This window comes from Schistosoma mansoni, chromosome W (assembly GCF_000237925.1).
Source record: "Schistosoma mansoni strain Puerto Rico chromosome W, complete genome".
Taxonomy (NCBI): Eukaryota; Metazoa; Platyhelminthes; class Trematoda; order Strigeidida; family Schistosomatidae; genus Schistosoma; species Schistosoma mansoni.
The window spans coordinates 42,986,819-42,997,496 of record NC_031502.1 but is presented as its reverse complement, the minus strand read 5'-3'; the positions used below and the strand labels follow the sequence as shown (position 1 = coordinate 42,997,496).

Genomic DNA, 10,678 nt, shown 5'->3' with positions numbered 1-10,678 from the left:
GTTCTTCATAGGGCCTTGCCGCCGGAGACGGAAATCCTTGAGGTAAGGTGAGGCGTGACATTTTTAGGGTCGACCTTTTCTAACCCCTTCCTTCCTTGTGAGAAGGCGGCATCGCTGCTGGTTGTTCGAAGAAAACACCTTACTGCCGTCACACCTCTGTACAGTCAGCAGCACGATTTCGCCCTCAGACATTGATTTGCTGCCTTTAGTTTTACCGTTCTTCAATTGACATGGCTGGCATAGTAGAACCTACAGGAACATATGTTTCAGCCTATATAGCTCGATTGGGTCATCAAGATAGGCAAGCTCGACCACCACGTCAAGGTAGCAGCTACGGTCGAGATCGACCATACATGCATGAACGCAAAGTTCAGGAGGACGATGGAGGATGTGAGAACCAAGAAATATCAGATATGGCCTCCGATCATCACTAGCCGGTTGCAAGGATGGAACTGAGACTCAAGGAGCACTGGACAACGGATCGGACAACACCACAAAAGTTTAATACGGCCTTTCTTTGGGTTACTGACAAACTCAATAAATTCAAGATAACCTTCAATAATAAGTTCCGAGCGCTTTATGATCTATTCTTAATCTTCTGAGGGCATTTTAAACAAACTTCTTTATCATAAAGAGGATATTTAAAATTAGTAATATAAAGTTGCTTTTCATTAGGTCTTCACCATAGAAACAGATACAGGATATAAAAAGTTACTCACCTTAGTCTCACTTTCTACAGTTGGTATAATAATTTTGGGGTCTCTTGATTTGTGCCAAAATATATTTTTAAAATGACAAACATGTCATACTGTACTAAATTATTACGTTGATCCTAAAAAAATGTGGGTTTTTTTTGGTAATCTCACTGTTCGGGTGGAAACATGAAATATTAATGTTATATTGATACTGATTGACTAGTTTGTATGTAATATAGTTATAAACAAATATTAAGATTTCATAGAGTTTAGCACGAAAACTCTAGGTTATGCAGTTTGTTATATCATGATCATTTATGCAAAATAAGCTTAAATCTGGTTTATCTTCTCCTACAATGATATATTAGGGAGAGTGATTAACTGATGACATACTATTTGTTGTTCCCTGTAACAACTCATATATTTAAAAAATATATTACTTCATTAAGGTTGCTGCTCATTATATTCCGTTGATTCCAGACTAAAATGACGTTATTCATTGAAGTTTGCATGAAACACAAGCTTACAAGTTTTAGAAACGTCATGATTTTTAGTATACTTATGTATTTTTAACCTCCTAAATGTTGCAGTATAATACAGCTTTTTAAAATAATGTGACTTATTATTTATCTAGAAAGTATTAAAACCCATTTTTATATATTATCAGTAATAGCTCGCTTTGAACCAGATGTAATTCCGGTATCATATTTTTATGTCTAATCAAAATTATTTGAAGTATCTTGTGTAGTTACTCAACAAACGTAAGATCTACTTAAACAATCATTAACGTAGACAGTAAATAAATTTTTAACTGTTGATCTGCATAATTTAATTTTATCTTTCTAATTTAGAATTTGAACCTTTTTAATACTTTGTGAACTGATGATTTCTTCGATGTATTTATGTATTTATATCCATTTCAGAGTGGTAGTGAGAAACATTTACTAATTGGTCGTTGTTTAGTAGATGCTTTTGAATTTATTCAGATGGTTTTGCAAACATACTTTGTGCAAGACAGTTTTTATCGATGTAGTGATAGAATAGAACAGCAAATTGTCAAACCTGGAAGACAATCGATTGTTGCATTGCTTGGAATAAATCTAGCTTTGTGGATTCAAAAAAGCTTTCAGGCAAGTATTTTTATAAGGAACAAGTAACAAGCAAAATTTTGTAATTCATTCGCCTATCAATATATTAGTCACAATTTTTACAGTAGTACACAGGAAGTTCAACGTCAACAAGGAAACATCAAGAGCTTTGTGTATCTCAATAAAAATTATATATATATATATATATATATATATATATATATATAGTACACGTTTCCTACCGCAAATCCTCTCAAAATGGAAACCTTATTCCACATTGATACCCTGACTTATTTTATCAAACGAGGTCCAGTTAGTGCTGATCAATTTGCATTTCGTCCAAGATCAAAATGTCAGTTGTCCGAAAATATTAGAATAATATTGATGGAAACATGTTACAAGTGTTTAGGAACGTTATTCATAATACTATCGAAATAAAATTCTTTTTAGTGAGCTTTTAATTCAATTATTATTCACTTGCCAGCCTATGATAATGCTCATATATTTATAGCCGCAACTTAATTAATTAAACCAAAGTCGTTCAATTCTTACCTTACTTATTCGGTACTTTTGTTCATACGCTATTTGATTTTAGCAAAGCAATCTTTCACTAAGTGATTCTTTAATTTTATAGGATACTTCTTCCATTACTTAGCCTATAGATCTCACTCATTTAATTCGAGAGCTTAATCAATACCCTGACTTTAGTCATTGAACTCTGTAGTTTCTCCCGAGACTATTCACTATTATTGTCTTTACAAGATTAGTAATCTAAATAGTGATAACAGGAATAATCATTATATAAATAATAGCTTTGATGCTGGTAGAAATAAACGATTTTGTTGTAGAAACATTCATGACGAAAACGATTTCGGTTTGTAAGAACGAATAAGTTGTAAAATCAGAATTTAAACTGGTATGCAAACCAAACCACATTGATAAATTGATGGTCATATACCCTAGATCGATCACTGCATGCTATTCAATATTGTACAAAGAATACTGTATATGACTTAACCTACTGATACACTGGTCACTTAGTGTAGCATGTCGGCATTCATAACCACGTTTTGATATACATATGAAGTGTTGCTTATTTATTGTATAAATTTATAGTAAAAGTTCAAGCTGAATCCAGTGACTGAAACAACATTCATTAAAACTTTGAATATATTAGACAGAATTAAACAGTTATCTAACCATTTAATGAACTTTAGAGGACCATCGCTCGACAAAAATCGTTAGTATTACATTTAATTTAGATAAGAAAAATTCTTAACCAATTTTTGTTTAATTTCTTGGAATATGTTAACCAATAAAAATTTTACAAACTGCCATTTGACCTTAGTTTGAATAACTTTTTCGAAAATTATGTAAATTATGTTAGTTATTACTAGAAAAAGACTCATTGTCAAAAGCAAATAAATAATTCACAACTTTTACAATGTACAAGTACCATTTTAGTGTATCTGAAGAGCCCTTAAAAAGTTTATTGATTATTCAGGTCAGTAGTAAGTGGCTGGAATGATACTTAATGTACGTAGTGAAAAAATCTTGATCAGATCAATGCTAAACAGATTTATTTTCTTAAATTATCTTGTAAACAAGATAATTTTTGGGTTAGTATCGCTTATTTGTTTACTTATTCAAAATGGATTTTATCACGAAGTAACATTGAAAAGGATGATATAAAAATTCAAAGTACAAGAGACATTTATTTGGTCCCCATATAAGAATGTTCATTAGCTTGCGTGTTAACTTCACACGAAATCGAACTCGAGACCTTCATATTTAACAATGAGCAGTATTTTATTTAACCAACAGATAAGAATCCAATATCTATACGTTTAAATTTATTGTTGTCTGCCTAATTCTGACCATAGCCTGATGTTATCGGAATGTAACCGTAATGTTAAAGGGATAAATGTATTCAATTATTAGATGACTTATCTTTTTCGGCACGTTTAGATGTACAGGACTTCGAATTTCTAAGCTTAGATTAAACAGTGCTTTCGTACGCCCGCGGTTTGTACGTTAAGCTACGTAAAAATGATATTTATACAATGTAGTAGAAGAGATATATTGATAGTTATGAATCAAAAATAGCCTCTTTGTCTGATTGTAGTAATCAATAACTTATTTAAATAATGTATTGCTTCAAGATTCTACACAAAATAAAAGTCGTTAAGAAGATGTAAAGTAAATGTATGAAGCACAACTGTTAAACAAATGGAATAAAATGAGATAAATATTTACGAAAAAGGAAAAAACCCTATAAACAGCAGTATCTCGTATTCCAATAAGTAAAATCGGTTATTGTAATTATTAGGTCTGATTAACTGAAGATTTAACTTTTATTACACATGGTAGAAGAATGTTTGACTTCAGTATTATTAGTGAAACCTTGCTTTAATAATCATTTCGAAGGCTTGAAGTAACACAATGTATACTGCTACTCTCTATGTTGACCTGATGGGCACAATCCCAAGTATCGTATATTTGTTACTAAGGTTTGATCCGTATATATCCTTCTTAAGATTAGGTCAACAATATCTGTTACATACAGGAACTGTTAAATACTCTCATTGTAATTACTTTTGTTATGATGATAGAAAGGGAACGTGGACCGGTTTTGTAACCTGTTTCTCACTTTCTGTCGACAGACAATTCTGAAATCTTGTCGTAATATTTGTTATTTTAAAACGTCGTGATTGCTTCCACATGTGATAGCTTGAATAATAATGTGAATAAATCACTTCAGAACCTGAGAACGCTTACAAAGATGATAGGAAGTGAGAATCAATTTCGTTTTCTGATTATAAGGTTAATGATAATCCCTTTCTTTGATAATCGAAATCGACGAACCAGCTTAGGGTCATGTTTACTCGTATCGTGTTGAACAAAAAGAATTTGACAAAAGACATCCCACCGGTCCATCAATCAAATCAAAACAAATGGTTAACAATTTGCAGCACCAGTTAATCCCCGATATTTTTTAAAAATCGTTCGTTGTCAATCTCTTGTATGCTTCAATGCTTATGTTTAAATTAGCCTAAAAATAATTGACAAGCACCCGTCAATTATTTTGTGAGGCGACCTATCATGGTATAAATCTTTCAGCAATACTGTATCGCAATGAGATTTCGTAGTTTTGCATGATGTATTAATAAATGCAGTATTCAGATACTTTTTCATTTACCTACACGACGACATTGTTTATATCAGCATACAATCAGATCAATATAGTAAACTTTCATTTCAAAGAAACTCGTAAACACAGTTATTTTTGAGTACCTTGAAATATGACCTGAAAATTTTTAGCTTTCCGATAATCATTTAGACATCAACATAATTCTGTTATATTTTATTTCAGCTTAAAAGTGCAGATATCTTATTCATGTTGGAAACAAACCGTGGCACATATGGTTGGATTTTATTTGTTGTAACAATGCCAATTAGTTTATTCTATAGATATCATTGTACAGTATGTTTATCACAATGTTTCAATAAGTTATACGAAGATGAGGTAAATTACAATTATTTATCTGTTATTATGATTAATTTAAAAAGATAAATTTGATGTGATTTCAATCCGTTTGATGATTGGAAATTAAACATTTTCTGACTGTTCAAATGATGAAGTGACTTTTATTTCCTATTTGTTTTAATTAGCCAATAATATTTATAAAACGTAGTATTTACATAATTCCCTTTATGAGAAAAAAATTATTCAACTCTAACAGAGATAGATTAGTTGTCTGTGAATTTATTGAGCAACCTTTTCTCAGCGTTCGATAAAAGTACCATGCCCATCATTTTCAGGAATTTTCCTGTTCAATTAGTGGGTAAATGCTGCGAAATAATGAATAATAACTCAGGTCACAGCCCACTACGCGAACTGTCGTTTGAAATCCTCTACAAAGTAAAAAGAACTGTCTCAAAAAACATTTGGATAAGGAATTAGTGCGCAGCCGATGCTCTAGCAATTCACTATTTTAAACCTAAACTCCCTGCATAGAATAGTCATTTTCAATCCCTTATTCTACCATAGTCTTAGCACCCCCTTAAATTTTAAAAATTATAATTGCTCATTATTATCTTCTTCTCTTCCTTTATTAAGTAGACAGTTATGTTTATCTTTTGTTCTCTGGATTGTTACCTCTTATGGCTTCCATAACTGTTTCCTGAGCTATTGATGACCATTGATTATTTTGCTAAATGATGCAACTTCTATTTTATTCAGTACTTGAAAACTTTAATTACATCGAAATAACATTCTTCGATTTACAAATTATTGTTTTGAAAACTTGAAATATTTTGATAATTTAGGCTTTGTTATGTAACATCACTTAATTTTAATTGACTTCCACTTGAATAAGTCTATCTTTTGTGAATCTCCTCTGTTTTTTTAAGATAGATTACTACATGTAAAAGTTACCCGTAAACATGATTGGATTTGACCAAAACTACATCCTTCATATAAACCTGAAATGTATCAGCAGTATCTGCGACGCTTGCAATATATGGAAATAACTATGTTGCTAGAGGTAATTTAGTGAAATCAATCCACAAACGCTCAGAAAAGTTAAACCGCTCTTCTTTATATGACCTCAGTATTTAATTATTCTGAGTTCCTTTTGCAAACAATTTGACTTGTAATGTTTTATCGGTTTGAAAGTGACTATTGAACTGGGTTATTCATTTCAAATAATCCGCACTCATAAAAGCATCATAAATATATCAGTGGTGTGCTTAATAAGCCTTTTTTAAAGAAATAACACGACTGCATATTTTTATTCCGAACTTAAAAAATGCTTTGGTACGATTGGTTTTCGATAAAAAGCCACAATTAATCTTATAAAATTTATCAAAAAGGCAAATAAATGCATACCTTATTCTAATACTGTGTATATATTACAAATTCCTACGTATAGTCAAATGTTTGACAGTTCAATACTAAATTCCCTATAACGTTTTAAAGCTCACCATTTTTTAAAGCTTATAAAATATTTGTTTTGACTGGTCCTTTTTGTTACTGTTTTTACAGACACACCGATTTGAAGAAATGTGGCGTCACCAAGTTGATCCATTTACTGATATTCTTGTTCGGTCAACCGATTCTTTTTCTGAATATGAACAAGCTAAGACATCTCTTAAACCCACCAGTGAAGTACAAGTCACCATCGAAAATGATGACAGACAAAACAGAAAATTAGCTGTTTTTTCAAAAACAAAACCTTGGAGAACATTTGACTTAACAGACGAAACTGAGAATGATGGGAAAGCAACCTTAATGGGTCAAAATCATCATGTTCATAATAAATTGCAAGTGAATAAAAACGGTCATGATGAAAACATCCCAATGGGTAACTCTATTCAAGACGATGAAAATTACCTAAAACCAAATAAACAATTATCCGACTCAGAAATACATACAGAAAGTCAAAATCAAGATAATTTACGATGTGATAGTAATGTATCAGCCCATGATGATGAGGATAAATCTCCAAAAGCAAGCAAAACCCCTGAAATTTGTTTGTCCGACACCAGTGCAGTTATTACACAGAAAAATGATGATCACTTAACTAAAGATCGATTAACCTCAGCACGAAACAGTTACACGTGCTTAGCAACGCGTAGATATTCTCTAGTAATCTTACCTTCAGATCAGCACTCTAGTAAGAACGAGGAGTTTAACGCAGTAACTATTGACAGCAAAACATTTGACAAAAATCTACAGGACCACTTGTCTGGAGTTAGACAAACTCCCGAGCGCAGGCAGGTTAGACGTCGTAGAACATTAAAGAATCTTGAAACTGCGAAGCACAGAGTTCTTGCAGCAGAATTGGCTCATCGGATGGTTATTGAACGAACTAGTGGAGCATCTCCATCTGCGTATTTTGTCGATGCCAACATATCCAACCTTGACAATAACAATCAATTTTACCATGAACTAAAGAACTCATTGTTATTCTCAACTAGGCCTTCAGATGCTGTCGAAAATTCTCCTAAACTTACATGCGTACAAAGTTCAGCGAATGAATTTCGTATAGCTAAAGCTGTCACTGAGACAGCAGCAATAACAATTGCTCCAGTTGAGTCGAAAATTGCAGCTAACATACCACTAATAACTTTTAATCAATACCCAGATCCATTAAACAAACAAAGTGACATCAGCCATAAAAGTCACTTGTCAGTGTTGCAATTTCATCATAGACGAAGTGCTGCAAACATTAATCGTGTTATGGATGAATTAAAAAATGAGGATGAATTTCAAAAACGCTTACACAAACGAAGTTCATTTAAAGAAGGAAATTGGCCATCGAAAATTGGATTTCATAAATCTTTCAAAAATCATTTTACTAAATCTTCATCACCTGAATCAAACCTTGCTCAAAAGCATTTAAAACCTGAACACAGTATATCTAATGAAAAATCTAATACTTGTCCAATAATTATTACTTCTGATCAAACAAATGATAAAAACCCAATCAATCTAACTCTGAGTTCAAATCCTGAAGTACCTATATGTGACCTAAAATTAACTAAAGGTGAATAGTAACTTATTTTTACTCTACTTTTATTTTTTACCTCCTTTTATCATTGTTTTATTTTATTGTCCATTAAATTCGTGATTTTTAGTCAGAACTTTAGAAATCTACTACTTTTTACATTGATTTCATTCATCTTATTATTTCATATAAAAAAGATCCGGAGGAAACTCAGGTATTTTAATTATATTGAATAGTAGATTATCACTAGTGTATATCATAACCATCTTTATTACTCTTATCCATATCATTGTACAAATATGCATATATCAAAAAATTTTCTCAAATTTATCTGATTCATTTTTTTCCTCTGTTTCAAAAATAAAATATATATATATATTCGATTCAGAAAACACTTAGCTGCATGATAATAATGACGATAGTAAGAGCTCAGATTCGTTTTCGTTGATTGTTTGAATCTTCGCATTGAGGTTAACGATTTCAAATGATCAGTCTTTTTTGACGTATGTGAATCCTGTGAAGATTACCTCAATATAATCATTGAGTCACAAGCACTTTTTTAAACAGAGATGAATAGTGTGTAGCTGTAGAATGCCGGACCATTGTTTTGTTTTATTTGAGATTCATAAGGTGGATGCGCCCATCAGTTATCATTTCTAATTAACACCTTTCGTAAGACTATTATTTGGAGGATCACAATAATTATGAAAGTTAACTTTTAAACATATATTGCCTTTAGCTTGACACAATTATATCTATTTTGGATATGTTGGGTTAGAACGATTAAGGAACATTGAAAATGTGTCATAGTTCATAGTTATAAATGAACAGTACACACGTGCTGTATTTGAAAACAATAAAACTCTTAATGTCAACACTTTTTAGGATAATTAGATAGTTTGCATGACAAAGAATAATCAAGTATCATTATGATTATTTGTTTTTGCGAATATAATTATTCTAAAAAACTTTGTGTTTATTACTATTTCACAGAAGACCACTTTACGAAACATTCTTTTCAATTATCAGTCTGAATTTTTAAAGAAACGGTAAAACTGAATATGGTTGAAATCACGAGTCAATCGAAGCCAGACCACTATGGAAAACCTGGAAGCACTGAACGGCCGTTTCGTCCTGTCGTACGACTCCTCAGCAGTGCGCATCCACGATCCCGCCTCTCGAGATTCGAACCCAGGACATATCAGTCTGCACGAGGTATTTTCTGGAGTTCTAGTGAGAAGCAGTGACCAGTGGAGTTCAACTAGGTTTGTTGTAAGATTTCAACTCACTGAAGACAATGGTGAGTGGTTCCTAAATTTCATGGATTGGTTGAAGTTAGACATTAACACCGTTGGATGCCGGCTCAGTGGTTTATCGGTTAAGCGCTCGTGCGCGAGACTGATAGGTCCTAAGTTCGAATCTCTCGAGACGGGATCGTGGGTGCGCATTGCTGAGGACTCCTACAATAGGACGAAACGGTCGTCCAATTACTAAAATCTCCACAAAATCCCCTTCTAAAACTGGATATATATAGTGAAACGAAATAGTAGTTAATTACTTTACTAATGATAACGTTTATGATATTGAGGTTATTCTTAAAATTTATCACTAATAAACATTACAATGTGTAACAAATCCGTTTTTTGATTAAGCCTATTTGCAAATGAATTTTTAAATAGGTAGGTTATTTTTAAAGTTTAAGTAAAGAATATAAGTTCTGCTTTTACAAAATTACATCAGTCAATTAAAGTTGATTGTCTTAATTCTACCGCAAGTCAATCAAAACTTTTTATAGTATGGTATATATAAAAAAGAAATTCAATATTTTCTAAATAAACAATCTATCCACAATATAGCGATAATTACCTGTGTGTTATATATCATGACTTTAGAATGCTCTTGGGCTCAAAAGATATTCAAAACAGTTAAGTTCTTGCCTTCAGATAATGCTAGGCATTTTTATTGATAATCATACTAATCATTAATTTCAAATAGTAACTATTTGAAAAAACATTCACTAAGATGTGACTAATTACGTTGTGACATTTCTTATATGGTGATATGAAAATGGAAGTTTTATCATGCTAAGTAGAAATGTGTTTGCTGAAAGCAGAAAACAATAAAGATTACGAATGTGACTACTTGAGTAGATTCCATCAATCTTTTTGGTGCTTTGCCTAACTCCGGGAAGTTTAATATCAACTTCTAAAGTTTTAAGCTTTGTATAAGATTTTTTCAACCTATTTTAAAGGCTGTTTTGAGCTTTTTTTATGGTTATTCCTTGTTTGTTTATGTAGTTCACTTTACTTCCCTACAATCTTCCGTAATAATTGATTCAGAAACTGATTTGTTTTTGTTTCAACCTAATTAATTTTATTTCTTG

At 31.8% G+C, this 10,678-nt stretch overlaps 1 protein-coding gene across 1 annotated transcript in view; it reads left to right on the top strand.

Moving 5' to 3' along the window:
• The window catches only part of Smp_168630 (hypothetical protein), a gene marked incomplete at both ends in the record, with an annotated part of 19,024 nt that extends 10,682 nt beyond the window's left edge, over nt 1-8,342 (top strand). Inside the window, 2 exons of the mRNA XM_018789784.1 lie at nt 5,157-5,309; nt 6,831-8,342. Coding sequence (XP_018655193.1) covers nt 5,157-5,309; nt 6,831-8,342 — 1,665 coding nt within the window. The remainder of the gene's footprint in view (nt 1-5,156; nt 5,310-6,830) is intronic.
• Between the last annotated feature and the right edge of the window lie 2,336 nt (nt 8,343-10,678).